General features: G+C 48.6%; 1 protein-coding gene across 1 annotated transcript in view; it reads right to left on the bottom strand.

The window, feature by feature from the left end:
* The window catches only part of DGKK (diacylglycerol kinase kappa), a 145,505-nt gene that overhangs the window by 37,505 nt on the left and 86,961 nt on the right, over positions 1–21,039 (bottom strand). The window contains exons 9-17 of the mRNA XM_038748152.1: positions 16,828–16,990; positions 15,210–15,318; positions 11,485–11,624; positions 9,424–9,505; positions 8,551–8,619; positions 8,344–8,435; positions 7,360–7,459; positions 3,823–4,069; positions 934–1,038 (exon numbers count right to left, since the gene is read on the bottom strand). Of these exons, the coding sequence (XP_038604080.1) occupies positions 934–1,038; positions 3,823–4,069; positions 7,360–7,459; positions 8,344–8,435; positions 8,551–8,619; positions 9,424–9,505; positions 11,485–11,624; positions 15,210–15,318; positions 16,828–16,990 (1,107 nt within the window). The remainder of the gene's footprint in view (positions 1–933; positions 1,039–3,822; positions 4,070–7,359; positions 7,460–8,343; positions 8,436–8,550; positions 8,620–9,423; positions 9,506–11,484; positions 11,625–15,209; positions 15,319–16,827; positions 16,991–21,039) is intronic.

Raw genomic sequence — 21,039 nt, 5'->3', positions numbered from 1 at the left:
TAGCTCCTTGTGAGTGGGGATCACATCTTCCAACTCTGTGGTAAGTGCTGAAATTGTTCGATTTGTTTGCAGCCCCCTCCTTCCTCTTCCCCTCCTCCCCCTCCCCATCCCCCATGCCTTACCTCCTTCCCCTCCCCACAGCACCTATATATATATATATATATATATATATATGTTTGTACATATTTATTACTCTATTTATTTATTTTACTTGTACATATTCTATTTATTTTATTTTGTTACTATGTTTGTTTTGTTGTCTGTCTCCCCCCTCCCCCTTCTAGATTGTGAACCCGCTGCTGGGTAGGGACCGTCTCTATATGTTGCCAACTTGTACTTCCCAAGCGCTTAGTACAGTGCTCTGCACACAGTAAGCGCTCAATAAATATGATTGAATGAATGAATGGTATTGAACTCTCCCAAGGGGCTTGTACAGTGTTCTGCACATAATAATCGCTTAATAAACACCATGGATTGATTGATCACGTCCAAGCGCTCATGCCAGAGATTTGCTGGCTCAGATTGACTCTCTGGAGCTTGGGCTATGTCAAACAGCCACGCTCGATGACTTTCTTCAGGTTTACACTTTGGTCTCCTTCCTCAGGGAGGAAAATTTGTTTACTGATTGTGAGATTAAATCCGATAATCTATTCTGGTATCTCCAACAAATCTGGCTTCCAAATGGCCTAAGCTCCCGCCCTGGCCAGTGTTCCTGAGCAGGGAGAGATCTCTAAATGGGCTGGTGATGTGTCTGCAGCATTTATGGACATTTCCCACGAGGTAACTGGTGAATGTTTGAGTGATAAAGGGAAGAGAAAGAGACACAGGGAGAGGAAGTGACAGAGGGTGGGAGAGACCAAGACAGAGACAGAAAATCTCCAACCTTTCAACCCAGAGAGGGTGAAATAGGGAAAAGACCAAGATAGTCCTTACTGAGTCTTTCAGATTCCTTGTTGAAATCTTCTGAGCTCTCCTTCTTGAGTGAGGAGGAGGGTGTGTTCTGATATGCTTGCGTCTGCTTGTTTTGTTCATCAATAGCTACAGAGAAAGAGAGAGAGCCGGGAGAAGCTTAGAGTCTCTGGTAATAATTATAACCGTAGAATTTCTTAAACACTCACCATATGCCAAGCACTGGGATAGCTACGAGTTTATCATTCATTCAATCGTATTTATTGAGTGCTTACTGTGTGCAGAGCACTGTACTAAGCACTTATCAGGTTGCACACTGACCCTGTCCCACATGGGGCACAGAATCTAAGTAGGAGGGAGAACAGGTATTTCACACCCATTTACAGATGAGGAAACTGAGGCACAGAGAAATTAAGTGACTTACCCAAGGGCACACAGCATGCAGATTTGGGCCGGGGGTCCAGACTCTCAAGACTCATGCTCTTTCCACTAGACAACACTGCTTTTCAAGAAGCCCCCTAGACTGCAAATTTGTCATGAGCAGGGAACGAGTCTATCAAGTCTGTTGTATGGTACTCTCCCAAATTTTTAATACAGTGTTCAGTACACAGTGGTAATCATTGGGAAATAATACCATGGATGAGGAAGATCTTCTCATGAAGATTTATGAGATCATTAAGCCCCTGCTGGGTGCCAAGCACTGTATTAAGCACTGGGGTAGACATAATTCAATCAGAGCAGATTAACTGCATAACTGATTAGATTCACTCCCTGTCCCTCATGAGGTTCACAGTCCAAGGGAGAGGGAGAACAGATATTTCATCCTCATTTTCCGATGAGGAAACCGAGGCACGGAGGCACTAAATGAGCAGCATGGTCTAGAGGACGGAGCACAGGCCTGGGAGTTTTAAGGACCTGCTTCTAATCCCAGCTCTGCCACTTGTCTACTGTGTCACTTCACGTCTCTGTGCCTCAGTTATCTCATCTGTAAAATGGGGATTAAGACTGTGAGCCCCAGGTGGGACAGGGACTGTGTCCAACCTGATTTGCTTGTATCCACCCCAGCGCTTAGTACAGTGGCTGGCACATAGTAAGCACTTAACAAATACTATTAAAGAAGCAGTGTGGCTTAACGGTGAGAGCAAGGACCTGGATTCTAATTCTGGCACTTCCACATGTCTGCTGGGTGACCTCGGGCAAGTCACTTAATTTTCCTCAGTTACCTCTACTGTAAAACGGGGATAAGAGTGTAAGCCTCATGTGGGACAGGGACTGTGTCCTACCTCATTAACTTGTATCTACTCCAGTGTTTAGAACAGTGCTTGGCACAAAGTAAACGCTTAACAAGTACCATTGTTATTATTATTATTCCCGAGATCGCACAGCAGGCAAATGGCAGAAGCCAGGATTTGACTCCCCATCCCGAGCTCTTTCCATTAGGCCAAATTGCTTCACATCTCAAGCAGGACACGGACATCACATGCTTCACGTGTCCATCACATGCAGGGGAAACCTAATCCTTTGGTTTGTGCTGACGGGGCTTGGAATAAGGCAAGGAACTGAACATGGGGAAAAGCTTTGTCTTCCCAACCCCCTGGATTTTCTTGTTAACAGCCCAGACAGGTAGTAACCAGAAGCAGCAGCGTCCAGAGAGGAAACCGTCCAATGAAGTCAAGGCCACACAGCCTTTCTGGAGATGAGGAGGAGCGAAGGGGGTGAAATCTACACCGATCAGGAGGCAGCAGCAATCCATCAGGGGCTGCCGCTATACTTCTTATCTGATTAAAATGTGTAGGGGGGCAATGGCATGCTCCTGCTGCTCTGTGAAAGACAATTTACAGTGAGGAGTGGCCGGGGTCTAGGAGGTGAGGAGAAGCCAGTCAGAAGGAGATGGAAAAAATCAATGGCCGGTGAAGGCGAGTGAGATTTGCAGCATTAATTTCCGAGAAGCGCTGTCTGTGGATTTAGGGCCTCAGGGCTACCGTCTGGGGAAAGGAGAGATCCCTGAGACCGGTCTCAGCCAGGGGCCGAGGACATCAGGCTAGAGGTCACTGGTGCCAACAAGATGTGAAGGCTCCCAAATTCTATCCCCAACACCTGTCCACGTTTCAAAAAAACCTGAATGTTCGTCAACCTCGCAGAGACACAGATGCTTTTTGGGGGTGGGGAGCGCAGCGTGGTTCAGTGGAAAGAGCACAGGCTTTGGAGTCATGGGTTCAAATCCCGGCTCCGCCACTTGTCAGTTGTGTGACTTTGGGCAAGTCACTTCATTTCTCTGTTGTGACTCAGTTACCTCATCTGTAAAATGGGGATTAAGACTGTGAGCCCCACGTGGGACAACCTGGTCACCTTGTATCCTCCCAGCGCTTAGAACAGTGCTTTGCACATAGTAAGCACTTAACAAATACCATCATTATTATTATTATTATAGTATTCTCCCAAGCATTTACTCCAATGTTCTGCATAAATAAATCACATTGATTGGTTGACAAGAATAAGCAGAGCAAAATGGTGTTGGGTGATTTTCCAGCACTGTCTAGGAAGGTCTTTAAAAAAAAAAATTCTCCCACCCAGAATCCACTTTCACTGGAAACCTCAGGGCCTCTTCTTTGTTCCTCTGAGGTCCTCTTTATTTGATTTTATTTTAGTGGTATATAGTGCTTACACTATGTGCCAGGCACAGTTCTGAGTCCTGGGTAGATACAAGACCATCAGGTTGGGCACAGTTCCTGTCCCACATGAGGATCACAGTCTTAATCCCCATTCTACAGATGAGGTAACTGGGGCAAAGAGAAGTGAAGTGACTTGCCCAAAGTCACACAGCAGACAAGTGGCGGAGTCAGAGTTAGAACCCAGGTTCCTATGACTCCAAGGCCTGTGCTCTAACCACTAGACCACGTTGCTTCCCCTTACCTTTCTCTGCTTGTTCGATGATCTGTCTCAAGGCCTTCTTGAGGCTGTTAGCTCTCAGCATCAGCTGCTCCTTGGATTTGAAGATCCGGGGCCCGGGGCTGGGGTTGACGCCACACTCTCTGTTGCTCTCAGTGGCCTCGGGGCTGCTCAGAGAGGCCTGTGAGCTCCCCTCGGGGACCACAGTCGCCTGGGCCTCCTCGTTCAGCTCTCGCACCAGCGAATCGAGCTTCTCGTTCAGCATCGCGCACTGCAGAGCAGGGGGAGCAACAAGAGGTGAGGCGTGGCGGGGGTGGGAGAGAGGGAGCCTGGAAGGTCGGGGGGCTGGGGGCCGGGGTCTGAGGTGACTGGAAAAGATAGAACAGGGAGCCTGGGATTCGGGAACCCAGAACCGAGAGAGATGGAAGAGCCAAGGAGAAGCACCGTGGCTCACTGGAAAGAGCACGGCCTTTGGAGTCAGCGGTGATGGGTTCAAATCCCGGCTCCGCCAACTGTCAGCTGTGTGACTTTGGGCAAGTCACTTAACTTCTCTGGGCCTCATCACAGTTACCTTATCTGTAAAATGGGGATTAAAACTGTGAGCCCCTCGTGGGACAACCTGATCACCTTGTAATCTCCCCAGCGCTTAGAACAGTGCTTGGCATATAGTAAGTGCTTAATCAATCAATCAATCAATCAATCGTATTTATTGAGTGCTTACTGTGTGCAGAGCACCGTACTAAGCACTTGGGAAGTACAAGTTGGCAACATATAGAGACGGTCCCTACCCAACAGTGGGCTCACAGTCTAGAAGGGGGAGACAGAGAACAAAACCAAACATATTAACAAAATAAAATAAATAGAATAGATATGTACAAGTAAAATAAATAGAGTAATAAATATGTACAAACATATATACATTTCCCAAGCAAATGATTCCCCAGAAGGCACACGATGCTTTCTGGATTTGGGAGAATGGGTAGCAAGTTTCGACTGCTATGAAATGGTATTGCTTCCTGAAATAACAAATACCATCATCATCAAGCATAGAGGGAAAGAGGGAGTGTTCAAAGTAAAGTGGTATATATTTGGGAAAGGGATCTGGAAGGGGAAAAAATCATTATCTCTGACAATTGATGCTCTCACCAAACTCTAGACCTGGAATGGACCTCAAGAGATCATCTGGGCCAGGCCCCTGCCTCCGCATAAATGAACAAATAAACCATCTATTTTTTTAAATAAGAATAATAATGGTGATATTTGTTAAGCACTTACTATGTTCCAATTCTGTATTAACAGCTAGGTTAGACACAATATAAAAAATCGTATTTGTTTAGCACAATAATAACGGTGATAATAATAATGATATTTGTTAAGCGCTTACTATGCAATGTGCTGGGATAAAACACAAGATAATCAGATTGAACACACTCCTTGTCCCACATTGGGCTCACAGTCAAAGTAGGAGATTAGATATTTAATTTCCATTTTAAAGGTGAGGAAGCAGAGGCATATAGAAGTGACTTGTCCAAGGTCAAACATCAGGCAAGTGGCAGAACTGGGATTAGAACCCCGGTCTCCTGACTCATAGACCTGTGCTCCTTTCACTAAGCCATGTTGCTTCTCAAGATCTTTTCAAGAAGATCACTGAGGATGAAAACGACAACTTTTCTTGGTAGCCCATTCCAGTGAGTTGGCAACTGACATCTCTCTGTGCTCCTGCCTGGATCTGAGCCATTTTTCCCTTCAGTTCTCAGTGGCAACCAGTCAACCGCCTTCCCGTCAAAACCCTTCAGACCCTCGCCAGACATAGCAGTGGCCTTAATCATGCCGAGTCACACCAATGACCCATCCAGTCGGGGCTGCCGCCTCCAACAGCAGCAATAGGACATTCACAGGGATTGAAGGATAAGTGGCTCTGGATGCATCATCCAATATCCCCAGCATTCCTCCTGGCAACCCAATTTGGTCTTCTCAGCCATGAATTTAGCTGAACTTCTCATGAGCCGGCAGACGCCTTCATCCCAGGGAATTTCCTGTCATTAACGGCTATCAAGACAGCCTTTAGCCCTCTCTTATCTGTGCCGAACAATCCCAGTGCCATTTGTCTTTCCTCCTGGGACTAATCATCCATCCCTTTCACTCTCTTCTCTGAATGCTCTCTAGATTTACTAGGCTTCGGAAAAGTGGACTGAATATATTTCAGGCCAGGACTTTACCGAGGGTGTCACCGGGGCAGAGGAAAGTGGACGAGCTCTTTGGCAATGCTGGAAGGTATTTTTCTGTTGGGAAGGTTAAGTTGCCCATCTTTGAGGAGGCAGGGGCTCGGTCAAGAAGACGGCGAGTGGTCAGTCATTCAATCAATCAACTGTATTCATTCCCTTCTAAGGCTGTAAGCTTGCTGTGGGCAGGGAATATGTCTGTTATATTGGTATACACAGTACGGTTCTCTGCACACAGTAATTGCTCAATAACTACAATTGGTTGATTGATATTCATTGAGAACTTACTGCGTGCAGAGCACTATACTAAGCGCTTGGGAGAGTACAATACAACAGAGCTGGTAGACAATGTTCCCTGCCCATGACAGGCTTACGTCTAGAGTGGTTCCTTCCAGTTTTGATTTCATGGAAATGAAAAACCTCTTCTTTGGGCTTTTCAAGAGAGGGTGGATGATAATTCTGGCATTTAATACACTCTTACTATGTGCTAAGCACTGGGGCCAATTCAAGATAATCAGATTGGAACCAGTCCCTGACCCATATATCGGCGTGGCTCAGTGGAAAGAGCCCGGGCTTTGGAGTCAGAGGTCATGGGTTCTTATTCCAGCTCCGCCACATGTCTGCTGTGTGATCTTGGGCAAGTCACTTAACTTCTCTGAGCCTCAGTTTCCTCATCTGTAAAATGGGAATTAAGACTGGGAGCCCATGGGACAACCTGATCACCTTGTTTCCCCCCCCCAGAGCTTAGAATAGTGCTTTGCACATTGTAAGCACTTAACAAATGCCATTATTATTATTATATAGGTTGTACTATACTCCTCCAAGTGCTTATTACAGTGCTCTGCACATAGTAAGCACTCAGTAAAACCATTGATGATGATGGGACCCTCAGTCTGAGTGGGAGAGAGGACAGGTATTTAATCTCCATTTTAAAGATTAGTAGGCTGAAGCCCAGAGAAGTTAAATGAGTGATGTGCTCAAGATCACTCAGCAGGCAAGTGGAAGAGCCGGAATTAGAACCCACTTCCTCTGACTTCCTGTCCTGTGCCTCTCCAATAGGCCACACTGCCTCTCTGGAGGAGGTGGAGAGTCCCACAACAGGATAGGAATCCAGGGACCTTCTGTCCAGGGGAAATCAGATGCCGGTGGGGTCTGGAGAGAGCCTCTGACTCACTTCTCTCTTGGTGACCATGGGTGGAATGAGCACGCCACTAGTTCTGCAACCTCCAGGGGTGGAGACACCCCACCTCCTGTGGAGCCACCGCTTCTCTCCTCTGCCCGACGTGGGGGTGCCAGGTTCACACAACCAGGTGAGAACGGGGAACGTAGAGAGACTTACTTTCCTGGCCATCGCCTCGGCCTCCTGCTTGTTCTCCGTGGCCCTTTCGTAGGCTTTGCCGACTTCTGCCACGAAGTCGTTCACCGTCCCGCAAAGAAACCTACGGAAGGGTGATGAAGAGAGAAGCCCTCGGGCCTGAGACCGTACCCAGGGCTGGCCCTCTCCAGCCTTGCCAACCTCATGAGTGGCAATGTCAAATGCTGGGGCCTAAGGAGGGAAAAATCACACACAAGAGACTAAATGCTCCCACCCACCCGATCCTTGGTGCTCCCGTCCATCACACCGGATTCCTTGTGCTGGTCACCATGACGCTTTTTCCCAAGCCAGCCCTAATTTCCTTGGGCCTGAATTCCAGGAAAATTCCATTCAGGGAAATTAACATCCTTGGGCCCCTTCTCTCCTCTAAATCTGGATCCCAAACTCCTTAGGCTCAAGCCCAAGTTCAGGTTTCTGTTATTCAGTTTTCTCTTCACCCACCACTCCTGTCTCTAGGCAGAATCCAGAGTCCAGCAGGACTGGCTCTGTGGTCTGCCCTCCCTGCTCTCCACACTGAATGTCTAGCCCCTCCACAGCACCCCGCTCCATCCTCCCACTTCCTGGAAAATAAATTAGGTTGGAGCCTAAATCCCAGACGGCCCCCACAATTCCAGCATCTGATCCCCAAAACTTAATTCAGTCTGGCAAATTAGTAGAGGTCCACTGGGCTAGAGTCAAAAAGAAATGAGGTTGGGCCTCAGAGAAACCTGGCTTCGGCAAGTAAGAATTTGATTGGAAGTGGAAAGTATGACCCACGGAGCTGCTCCCGCACCCTCTCTGCCCTTGGATGAATCACCCAGCGTGGGAATGCTTTATGAGCCGCTGGTCATCCTGTTAAGCCATCCGCAAGTTTCCCGGGGACTTTGACTCCATTGTGGATGGTGATGACAGAGACAGGAAATGGCGGGGGAGGAAGGGGGCACAGGCCGGGAGAGCCGGGAGACTGACCTGGCCGAAGCGATCACCACCGAGTGCTTATCTGACTCCAGGATCTTGGCCAGGTGGAAGGCCACTGAGTCGGCGTAGTGAGACATCTGGACCTGAAGGGACAGAGCGGGGATGGGGACGCTCCTGTGGACATCATCGTGGCTGCCCCCTCGACACCGTCTCCCTCCCCTTCCCCACTGGGCTGCCCCTTCCCTGCCTCCCCCTCACCTGTTTCTTCTCCACAGAGACCTTGGTCAGGTCCTCCACACTCCCCAACTGTTTCTTCTCTTCGTTTCGCTTAGGAAAGATTGGGAATCAAGTATCAAAGGTGTCAGTCTCCCGGACACTTTTGAGCTTTCACTAAAGTCCACACTTCCACCCTCTGAGCCTTTCTTCCTCTTTCTCAGACCTCTCAGCTGGCTAGCAAACTGGGCTTTTAATTTGGCCAAATAATTGCAGTTTTTGTTAAGCGCTTACTTTATGCCAAGCACTGTTCTAAGCTCTGGGGTAGAGACAAGATAATCAGGTTGGACACCTGTGTCCCACAATGGGGCTGACAAGTCTAAGTAGGAGGGAGAACAGGTATAATAATAATAATCATCATAATAATGGTGTTGTTAAGTCCTTACTACTACTATGTGCCAAACACTAAACACTGTCTCACATGGGGCTCACAGTCTAAGTAGGAGGGAGAATAGGTATGATAATAATAATGATAATAACAATAATAGTAATCATCATAATAATGATAATATTTGTTAAGTGCTAACTATCTGCCAAGTACAGCATTAAGTGCGGGGGCAGATACAAGTTAATCTGGTCCTACATAGGATTCCCAGTTTAAGTAGGAGGGAGAACAGACATTGAATCCCCATTTTGCAGATGAGGGAATTGAGACACAGCAAATAAGTGGCGGAGCTGGGTTTAGAACCCAGGTCCTCCGACTCCTAGGCCCATGGTCTTCCCACTAGGCCACACTGCTTCCCACCTGGCACCTCTTGGACCTGAAAGCTCCTTCCTCCACTCTCTGGACTCCTCCCCTTCTTCCTTCCCTTCTCAGAGAAGGAGGGATTTGAGGGGTTCAGTCAGGAGGCGACCTACCTGTGGGTTGGAATCTCCATTCTCCTCCTCTTTGATGGGTGGGGGCGATTGTTTCGGTGACTCATAGGTCATCACACTCCACCTGGAGGAAATTCACTCATTCAATCGTATTTATTGAGCACTTACCATATACAGAGCAGTGTACTAAGCGCTTGGGAGAGTACAATATAACAATAAACAGACACATTGCATGCCCACAAAGAGTTTACAGTCTAGAGGAAAGCCAATGATGGCATTCATGACCGCTACTGTGTCTCGAGCCCAGGTGCCCACACTGGGCATAAAGGCCGGGGAGAGTGGACGCTTTCCCTTGGGGCATCGACACCCCAAAGAGTGAGACAGGACCATCCGCCTGTAAGGATCCGCAAGGCACGTTCAAGCGTTCAGTACAGTGCTCTGCATTCATTCATTCATTCGTATTCATTGAGCGCTTACTGTGTGCAGAGCACTGTATCAAGCACTTGGGAAGTACAAGTTGGCAACATATACAGACGGTCCCTACCAGTGGGCTCACAGACTAGAGCTACACACAGGAGCACTCGATAAATACCACAGATGAATATATTGATTGCCTGACTCCCTCGGAGCTGTTGTCCACCTGGATCAAATCTTGACTGGGAGAGTGGCAATAGTCCCCAGGGCTTTCATGGATCTGGGGAGGGTGAGGGCAGAGACCCCGATAGAGGCAAGTGATTTGTCTCGCAGAGTTCTCCCCAGCTCCATCTCTCCCCCACCAAAGACCCAAACTGAGCCAGCGCCCCCTCCACCCACAGCAGAAGCAGAAGGGGCATGAATGTCTCTAAAAGACCACCTCCACAATCAGCCATTCACTCATCCCCCATTCCCTCTCCATCCCCTCTCACTACCATCCACCGCCAATTTAAGGGTCAAAGTCATCATCACCATCTCAAAGACCCAGAAAACATCTCTCCCCAGGAACCTGGCAGATTTCTCTCTATTCCCAGGGGGTCTGGAGGAGCGATGATTTGGTTCTATTAGGATGAGATGGGCTGTGGTTAGAGAATACTTTTTTATTGTGGCATTTGTTAGTTTGTTACTTTGTGCCAGGCACTGTTCTAATCACTGGGGCAGATACAAGCTGATCATGCCCCAAATGGGGCTCAAGCTTTCATTCCCATTTTACAGATGAGGTAACTGAGGCACAGAGAAGTTAAGCGACGTGCCCAAGATCACGGCAGAAAGGTGGCAGGGGTGGGATTAGAACCCAGGTCCTCTGACTCTTAAGTCTGTATTCTTTGCACGAGGCCATTCATGGCAGAGACTGGCAAGACGGGAGAAGCTAGAAAGACAGTACTGAAGGAACCCTTCGCTCCTGAGTAGCAGCATGGCCTAGTGGCAAAACCACGGGCTTACGAATCGGAGGACGTGGGTTCCAATCCAGCCACTTGTCTGCTGTGTGACCTTGGGCAAATCTCTTAACTTCTCTGCACCTCAGTTACCTCCTCTGTAAAATGGGGATTAAGACTGTGAGCCCCACGTGGGCAACCTGATTACCCCTTCTACCTATCCCAGTGCTTAGAATCCTGCTTGGTACATAGTAAGCACTTAAATACCATTGTTATTATTATTAACAATTTCCCCCTCTGAGAAGGTAAGCAGAAGTCTGCCTTGGGGCTGTGGTGCCCTTCCTTTCACCCTAATGATAATGATGATAATAACCGTGACATGTTAAGTACTTATTATGTTCCAAGCACTGTACTAACCGCTGCAGTGGATACAAGCAAATTGGTTTAGGCACAGTTCCTGTCCCACATGGGACTCATCTAATCCCCATTTTACAGATGAGACAACTGAAGCCCAGAGAAGTTCAGTGACACACCCAAGGTCACACAGCAGACAAGTGGCAGAGCCGGAATTAGCATCCAGGCCCTTCTGGCTCCTAAGCTCGAGCTCTAACCAGTAAGCCACAGTGCAGCAGCAGAAGCAGCAGCAGCCTGGCAAAGTTGGGGGGTCTCCTTGGCTTTGCGGGGTGAAGGGGATGGAGATCGGGCGGGGGCAATTCAGCCGCCTCAGATTCCCAGGCCTGGCCATACCGCTCACCTGTCCAGCATTTTGGTGGTGGCCCGTTCCAACTTCTCGAGGATCTGCAGGAGCTGGGCATCGTCATCACAGAGGCTCCCCCAGCCCAGGACCCTGGCCAGGTCATTGCCGGTGCCCAGGGGCAGGACCCCCAGTTGACACTGCAAGCAGGAGAGAATCACACATTAGCCCACCCAGATGGTGGTGGTGATGATGATGATGATAATACTTCTGGAGTTTGTTCGGGGCCACTATGAGGTGCCAAGCACTGTCCTGAGCACTGGGGTAGATAAAAACTGGGAGTCCCTGCCCCAAAGGTGACTCAAAATCTAAGAGGGGGACAGAACAGGTATTAATTCCCCTTTCTACAGATGAGGAAGCTGAGTCACAGGAAGTTAATTGACCTGTTCAAGGTCAGACAGGAGGCGGAGCTGGGATTAGAAGCCAGGTCCTCTGACTCTCAGGACAAGGTTCTTTCACATAATAGTAATTACAATAATAATAATTGTGGTATCTGTTAAGCGGTTACTAGGTGCCAAGCACTGTTCTAAGCTCTGGGGTAGAAGCAGCGTGGCTCAGTGGAAAGAGCACGGGCTTTGGAGTCAGAGGTCATGGGTTCGAATCCCAGCTCCGCCAATTGTCAGCTGTGTGACTTTGGGCAAGTCACTTCACTTCTCTGGGCCTCAGTTCCCTCATCTGGCAAATGGGGATGAAGACTGTGAGCCCACCGTGGGACAACCTGATCACCTTGTAACCTCCCCAGCATTTAGAAAAGTGCTTTGCACATAGTAAGCACTTAATAAATGCCATTATTATTATTATTATTACAAGGTAGATAGGTCAGACACAGTCCCTGTCCCACGTGGGGATAACGGTCTTAATCCCCATTTTATAGATGAGGCAACTGAAGCACAGAGAAGTTATGTGATTTACCCAAGGTCACTCAGCAGACCTGGGATTAGAACCCACGTTCTCGGACACTCAGGCCCGTGCTCTTTCCACCAGGCCAAGCTGCTTCAACATGCCATGCGTTGGGACAGAGTGGCAAATTAAACAGTTCTTGTACCACAGGGGGCTCAAAGCCTAAGGAATTTGAGAGTCCAGAGAATTTATCAATTCACTCCACGGAGGAGGGCTGCCTCCAGCTCACCCTCTGCCCCTGTATCTGTCTTTCAGAAACCACCTCCTGGGTGTTGGCTTTTGCGGAGAATATCAGTGGAAAGGAGGGTCTTCTGACTCTGAAAAGGGCAGAGGAGGGCAGTGAGAGAGTTCTCAGGGAGATCAAGGGTTGGTTTCCATTCAGGGTATCAGGAGGTCAGCTTCTCAACTCACACTCTCCCTCAAAGAGCTCGGTCTCACTGGCTTCATGCCTGCCTGCCGTGGAGTATTATAGATCTCTTGGATAAACGCCTCACCTCCATCTCACACAGCCAAGGATCCCAGATGCCAATCCTGCGCTCCCCCCGATCTCGCACAGCCAGGGCTTTCCCACACCAACCCTACCCTCCCTCACCTCACACAGCTGGGGTTGCATTTGTTAAGCACTTTGTGAAGCAGCATGGCTCAATGGAAAGAGCAAGGGCTTGGGAGTCAAGTCATGGGTTCAAATCCCGGCTCCGCCAACTGTGTGACCTTGGGCAAGTCACTTAACTTCTCTGGACCTCAGTTCCCTCATCTGTAAAATGGGGATTAAGACTGTGAGCCCCACGTGGGACAACCTGATCACCTTGTATCCTCCCCAGCGCTTAGAACAGTGCACATAGTAAGTGCTTAACAAATGCCATTATTATTATTATTATTACTACGTGTCAGGTTGGACACAGTCCCTAGTACACATGGAGATCACCGTGTAAGTAGGAGGGAGAACAGCTAATTACATCCCCATTTTACAGATGAGGAAACAGAGAAATCAAAGTGACTTGCCCAAGGTCACACAGCAGTTAGAACCCGGTTCCTTTGACTGTGAGGCCCATGCTTAGTACAGTGCTCCACACACCATAAGTGCTCAATAAATACTATTGACTGATTGACTAATAATGGCCATTGCCCGCAAGGTGCTTAAACCCTTCTCTTGGCTCCACCGCTCAGCCAAGTGCCTGGGCCAGGCGAGTGGGATTTATCATTTAATCTGCCCACCTGCTTTAATCGTAGGTAGGCAGGAGGCAAATATTTTTCCTGCGTTACAGATGACGAAGCCAATACGCTGCCAAATGGCAATGCAGCCAAAGCGAGGCAGCGAAGTTGGTGATGGGGGAGAGCCGGGCACTGCCAACCTTCTGATTGTCGCTCTGATTCCTGGATTCCCCCTCCCCACCACCACGGATGCTAGAAATCCCCGCCTTCTGACAGAGTTAGGTCCCGGGACCTGGGTCAGAAATCCCCCAGTGTTGTCTGAGCCCAAACTTGCCTGAAATTGGAAAATTCTGAAATCCAAGGGACTTCAGAGCAGCCAGGACGGGCTCTATTTTCACCCTTGGGTCAGGCGTTTCTCCCAAGATTGTTATTTCTTATTCCAGTTGGCTCGTTTGGAATTTTATTTTTATTATGGCTTTTGTTAAGTGCTTATTATGGGTCAAGCACTGTTCTAAGCGCTGGGGTAGATACAAGTTAATCAGGATGGAGACACAGACCCTGTCTCACATGGGGCTCAGTCTAAGTAAGTAGGAGAACAGGTATTGAATCCCCATTTTACAGTTGAGGAAATTGAGGCACAGATGATGATAATAATAATTACAATTATTATAACTGTGGTATTTGTTAAGCACTTACTATGTGCCAGACACTGAAGCAGCATGGCTTAGTGGAAAGAGCATGGGCTTGGGAGTCAGAGGTCATGGGTTCTAATCCCGGCTCCACCACTTGTCCGCTGCGTGACTTTGGGCAAGTCACTTAGCTTCTCTGGGCCTCAGTTACCTCATCTGTAAAATGGGGATTAAGACTGTGAGCCTCACGTGGGACAACCTGATTACCTTATATCTACCTCAGTGCTTAGAACAGTGCTTGGCACATAATAAGCACTTAAATACCATAATTATTATTATTACTATACAAGCAAATTGGGTTGGACATAGTCCCCTTCCCACATGGGGCTCACACTCTCAATCCCAATTTTACAGATGAGGGAACTGAGCTTCAGAGAAGTGACTTGCCCAAGGTCACACAGCAGACAAGTGGCAGAGCTGGGATTAGAACTCGGGTCCTTCTGATTCCCAGGTCGGTGCTCTAGCCACTAGGCAATTCTGCTTCTCAAGTCAAGCGACTTGTCCAAGGTGATCCAACAAGCAATTGGCAGAGTTGGAATTCGAACCCAGGTCCTCTGCCTCCCAGGCTCAAGCTCTTCCCACTAGACTGCACTGCTTCTGGAGAGGGTATGATTCTTTTCTGCGGGTGTGACCTTCCATTCCTAGAGGGTCTGCTTCTTCTGGCTGCTCTCTTTCTCAGTGGGTTTTTCCCTGACATAATAACAATAATAATAATAATGTTGGTATTTGCTAAGCGCTATGTGCGAAGCACCGTTCTAAGCGCTGGGGTACATACGAGGTAATTAGGTTGTCCCATATGGGTCTCACAGTCTTAATCCCCATTTTACAGATGAGATAACAGGCACAAAGGAGTGACTTGCCCAAAGTCACACAGCTGACAGGTGGCAGAGCAGGATTAGAACCCAAGACCTCCGACTCCCAAGCCCGTGCTCCTTCCGCTAAGCCCCGCTGCTTCTCAACAAGGCCCTCTGGACTGACACCCACCTGTTTGTGGAGCCCCAGGTTATCAATTTCAGATAAAACCCAGCCCACGCTGCCGTCTCCACCGCAGACGAGGATCCGGAACGTGGAGAACTTCTGGAACAGCCGGAGCCTGGCAGACGGGAGAGAGAAAAAGATGTCTTCCGGTTTGCTCTAGTTTGCCGTTAATGTCTCATCATCATCATCATCATCAATCGTATTTATTGAGCGCTTACTATGTGCAGAGCACTGTACAAAGCGCTTGGGAAGTACAAATTGGCAACATACAGAGACAGTCCCTACCCAACAGTGGGCTCACAGTCTAAAAGAGGGAAGACAGAGAACAAAACCAAACATACTAACAAAATAAAATAAATAGGATAGATATGTACAAGTAAAATAAATAGAGTAATAAATATGTACAAACATATATACATATATATAGGTATATACATATGTATATGCTTCCCTTTATCAACCAATCACTCAATCAATGGCATTGACTGAGCTCTTACTGGGAGCAGAGCACTGTACGACACGCTTGGTAGAGAACGACAGAGTTCATAATAAGTGTGGTAATTGTTAGGCGCTTACTATGTTTCAGCACTGTACCAAGCGCTGGGGTGGATACCAGCAAATTGTATTTGATACAGCTCCTGTCCCACATGGGGCTCACAGTATTAATCCCCATTTTACAGATGAGGTAACATTCATTCATTCAATCATATTTATTGAGCGCTTACTGAATGTAGAGCAATGTACTAAGCGCTTGGAAAGTACAATTCAGCAATAGAGATAATCCCTGCCCATACCGGGCTTACAGTCTAGAAGGGGGGAGACATCAAAACAAGTAAAGAAGCATCAATATAAATAGAATTATAGATATATACACATCAAAACAAGTAAACAGGCATCAATATAAATAAATAGAATTATGGATATATGCATATATACATAAGTGCTGTGGGGCAGGTAGAGGTGGGGAAGAGAAAAGGGAGCAAGTCGAGGTGACGCAGAAGGGAGGGGGAGCCGAGGAAAAGGTGGAAAGAGCCCGGGCTTTGGAGTCAGAGGTCATGGGTTCAAATCCTGGCTCCGCCAATTGTCAGCTGGGTGACTTTGGGCAAGTTACTTAACTTCTCTGTGCCTCAGTTACCTCATCTGTAAAATGGGAATTAAGACTGTAGCCCCCTGTGGGACAACCTGATCACCTTGTTACCTCCCCAGCGCTTAGAAGAGTGCTTTGCACATAGTAAGCGCTTAACAAATGCCATTATTATTATTATTAAAAGGGGGGCTTCATCTGGGAAGGCCTCTTGGAGGAGGTGAGCGTTCAGTAGGGCTTTGAACGGGGGAAGAGTCTCGCAGCAAACAAGTGACAGAGCTAGGATTAGAACCCAGGTCTTTCTGACACCCAGGCGCGTGCTCTATCTGCTAGGCCATACTGCTTCTCCGCAAGGCCAAGATACGATCCCCGCTCTCATTCAATTATTGAGCACTTACTGTGTGCAGAGCACTGTACTAAGCGCTTGAAGCTCAAGGAGCTGACAATCTAGCGGATCCTGCATTTCTCCCTAGGCCACAGGAGATGACTCACTGAGGGGCCAGCCTGCCTTCACCCCTCTCCCCGACCCTCCCGGCTTACCCAAGGTGAGGCCCCCCATTCATCAGGTCGAAGACTTGTGCCGGGTTGAGGAACTGTTTGAACTTGCGGAGGAATTTGACTCCTTGGTTGTCTCCACTCTTGGAATTGACAAAGGCGAGAAGCGGGCTGGAGCACGAGGACGGGCACGTGGCTTTCCAAAACCCTGAATAATAATAACAATAATAATGATGATGATGATGGAATTTGTTAAGCGCTTAATAGGCGTCAAGCACTGTTCTGGCCCTGGGGTAGAGACAAGATAATCAGGTCGAACACAGTCTCTGTCCCACCTGGGGCTCACGGTCTTAATCCCCGTTTTACAGATGAGGAAACCGAGGCCCAGAAAAGTGAAGTGACTTGCCCAAGGTCTCACAGCAGACAACTGGCGGAGGTGGGATTAGAATCCAGGCCTGGTTCCCAGGCCTGTTCGCTTATCTACTAGGCCCGAGAGACATTGGTGAGGCTCCGGAGACAAAGACGGGGCAGCGCTGAGACGATGGAGACAGGGAGAGTCAGCGGGGATGGATTAGACTGTGAGCCCACTTTTTAGACTGTGAGCCCACTGTTGGTTAGGAACTGTCTCTATATGTTGCCAACTTGTACTTCCCAAGCGCTTAGTACAGTGCTCTGCTCACAGTAAGCGCTCAATAAATACGATTGATGATGATGATGATGATGGGGGGAGAGAGAGGGCACGCAGCAAACTGTCTCACTCACCTAGCCCTTGCCGCAGGGCGACAAGATTAACATTCTGGGCTACAACTCAAATGAGTCAAATGTGTCTAAACTGAGCTGTCCTTGGGGTACCCTGCTCAATAATAATAATAATAATTATTAAGAAGCAGTATGGCCCAGTGGAAAGGGCACAGGCCTGGGCATCAGAGGGACCTGAGTTCTAATCTCAGCTCCATCACTTACCTGCTCTTTGACCTTGAGCAAATCACTTAACTTCTCTGTGCCTCAGTTCCTTTATCTGCAGCTCATCATGGGCAGGGAACTTGTCAGTTAATTCTGTTATATTGTACTCTCCCAAGTGCTTAGTTCAGTGGTCTGCACACAGTAAGTGGTCATTATAGATGACTGATTGCAAAATGGGGATTCAGTACCTGTTCTGCACATTAAAAAATGGTGATAATAATAATAATAATAATGGCATTTATTAAGCACTTACTATGTGCAAAGCACTGTTCTAAGCACTGGGGAGGTACAAGGTGATCAGGTTGTCCCTCGGGGGGCTCACAGTCTTAATCCCCATTTTCAAGGGAACTGAGGCACAGAGAAGTGAAGTGACTTGCCCAGAGTCAGACAGCTGACAGCTGGCGGAGCCGGGGTTTGAACCCATGAACTCTGACTCCAAAGCCCGGGCTCTTTCAGCTGAGCCACGCTGCTTCCCAAGTGCTTATTAAGTGCTTACTAGGGAAGCAGAGTACCATAGAGGAATGACCTGGGTCTGAGAGTTGGAAAACCTGAGTTCTAATTCTGGCTGCAACTTGTCTGATGTGTGACCTTGGGCAAGTCACTTCATTTCTCTGGGCCTCAGTTGCCTCAACTGTATAATGGGGATTCAATCGCTGGTCTCCCTCCTACTTAGACCGTGAACCCAGTGAGGGATAGGAACTGGGTCCAACCTGATAAATTTTTATCTACCCCAGTTCTCAGTACACGCTTGGCACCGCGTAAGGACTTAACGCATATTATTATCATTATTAGAGAGCAAGCATTGTGCTAGGCGCTGTCATAGAAACAAATACAATCAGATCAGATACAGCCCTTGTTTACATGGGACTCACAGTCTAAGGGGGACACAAGACCAGGACTTAGTTCCCATTTTACAAATGAGGAAACTGAGGCCCAGAGAAGTTAAGTGACTTGTCCAAGGTCACACAGCAGAAAGGGGGTGAAGCCAGGGCTAGAACCCAGATCTTCCGATTCCCTAGTGCGGACTCTTTCCACTTGGCCAAGCTGTTCCTCTGCTCTCATCTCTGCTCAAGAAGAGCTCCTGGAATGGGAGAGGGGGACTCTTCCCTGACAAGGAATCCCAGGCCAAAAGCGGAGGAGGAAGCGAGTGTGGGGAGGAGGGAAAGGTGGGTACCAGAAGTCAGGACAGAGCTATCCTGGCAGTGTGGCTCACAGGCAGCTTGTAACGCTCCTACCTCTGCAACCCTCAGCCTCCGCCAGGGTTATTATTGTGATTGCTGCCACTCGCAGCAGATCAGGGATGGGAGGAAAATGGTCTGAATGAGACAATGAGAGAAAAAGCTCTCAGTAAGCCCCAAAACCCTGGTCCCCTGCAGAGAGGCGGGATTTCAGCCACCCACGTGCCCCCAAGGCAGGAAGCTTTGGGTGAACGGAGCCCGGCATCCTGTTTTCGACTAGGCAGGGGGGAGTTGGGGCACTGCTCGGGGAACAGGTGATGGCACGAGCCGCCCACGGGGCCTTCCCTGGGCGTGGGAAGCCAGGCTGCAGCCGAGAGGGCGCTGGGCCCGGGGTTCATCCCGTGACAGGGTCTGCGGGGGCCGGGGACAGAAGCGGGTATTGAGGTTGGCAGTGGCCGCCCCCTTACCCGGAGGCACCCAGAGGTGAGGCAGTGGTGCCCTTGCTAACTACCAGGCAGCAGACACCGGGGGTGGGCAAGCTCAGAGGGAAGGCAGGCCGAGGTTTCAACCTTCTGGGGTGCCGGGGATCCCCAGGTGCCCCATGCCGAGTAACGCTTCACCTCCTGGGCCGCTAATTTGGCACTGTGAAGCAGCATGGCCTAGTGGATCGAGCACATACCTGGGAGTCAGAAAGACCTGGGTTCTAATCTCAACTCTGCCAATTACTTGCTGTGTGACCTTCGGCAAGTCGCTTCTCTTCTCTGGGCCTCAGTTACATCGTCTGTAAAATGAGAATCAAATCCTCCTCCCTCTGACAGACTGTGTGCCCCATGTGGGGCATTCAATTCAATCATATTTATTGAGCACTTACTGTGTGCAGAGCACTGTACTAAGTCCAACCTGATAAGCAGGTAAACCTACCCCAGTGCTTAGAACAGTGCTTGGCACATAATAAGTGCTTAACAAATGCCATGAAAAAAAATCAGGGAGCCTTGGCCCAAGGACAGGGACATCATAATAATAATGATGATGATGAAGATGGCACTTGTTATGCGCTTACTATGTGTCAAGCACTGTTTTAAGCTCGAGGGTAGATACAAGCTAATCAAGTTGGACAGAGTCTCTGTCCAACATAGAACTCACAGGATGAATCCCCATTTTACAGATGAGGTAACTGAGGCACAGAGAATTGAAGTGACTTGCACAAGGATGTGCTCTGGGATTTTCCACAGCTGGGAAAAGCAAATCATCTGGTCAAATTTTCTGGTGGCGGAAAATATTTCTGGACCTTGACACATAGTAAGCACTTACCAAGTACCATCGAACGCCCCCACCCCCCCCAAAACAGCTATCCCATTTTGCAGATGAGGGAACTGAGGCACAGAGATGTGACTTGCCCAAGGTCACACAAGCAGACAAGTGGGATTGTGGGACTGCTGCCAAGCAGCAGCAGGGACTGTCGCCTCCAAGTGGTTTTGGCATGGGCCGGTGGTGGTTCTGCCACGAGCACTGCACTCTCTTCTGGAAGCCCCCACAGGCCTCAGAGAGAGACCCCAATTGGGAGCCAAAATAGGAGCAGAATATATGCCCCATTCTGAGGAAAACATGAGAGGAGGAGACGAGACCATATTCATATCATGTGATCCTCTTTTTTTGTGGGTGGTATATGTTAAGCACTTACTGTTTGCTAGGCACTATACTAAGCACTGGGGTAGATGTCAGATAGTCAGACTGGACACAGTTCCTGTCCCACACAGGGCTCACAGTCTTAATCCCCATTTTACAGATTAAGTGAGGCCCAGAGAAGTGACGTTACTTGCCCATGATCACACAGCAGACAAGCGGCGGAGCCGGGATTACAACCCAGGTCCTTCTGACTCCCAAGCCCATTCTCTTTCCACTAGGCTACGTTGCTTCTCATTGCATGGCATGATCCTGCCTCTCTGATTTGAAAAAAAAAAACAATGCCCACCGTATCATGGCTGAACTAAAATGGGGCAAAACAGAGATGGATCCTGGAGCCGTGAGGAGCCGATGACTTCAGGGGACAAATGGGATAGAGAGCTGGCTTGGAACCTGCAGCAGAGCATCCGAGCTGGCTTGGGAATTGAATAAT

The sequence above is a fragment of the Tachyglossus aculeatus genome, chromosome 6, assembly GCF_015852505.1.
Source record: "Tachyglossus aculeatus isolate mTacAcu1 chromosome 6, mTacAcu1.pri, whole genome shotgun sequence".
Taxonomy (NCBI): domain Eukaryota; kingdom Metazoa; phylum Chordata; class Mammalia; order Monotremata; family Tachyglossidae; genus Tachyglossus; species Tachyglossus aculeatus.
The sequence above is the reverse complement of the archived record's forward strand: the minus strand, read 5'-3'. Positions and strand labels throughout refer to the sequence as shown.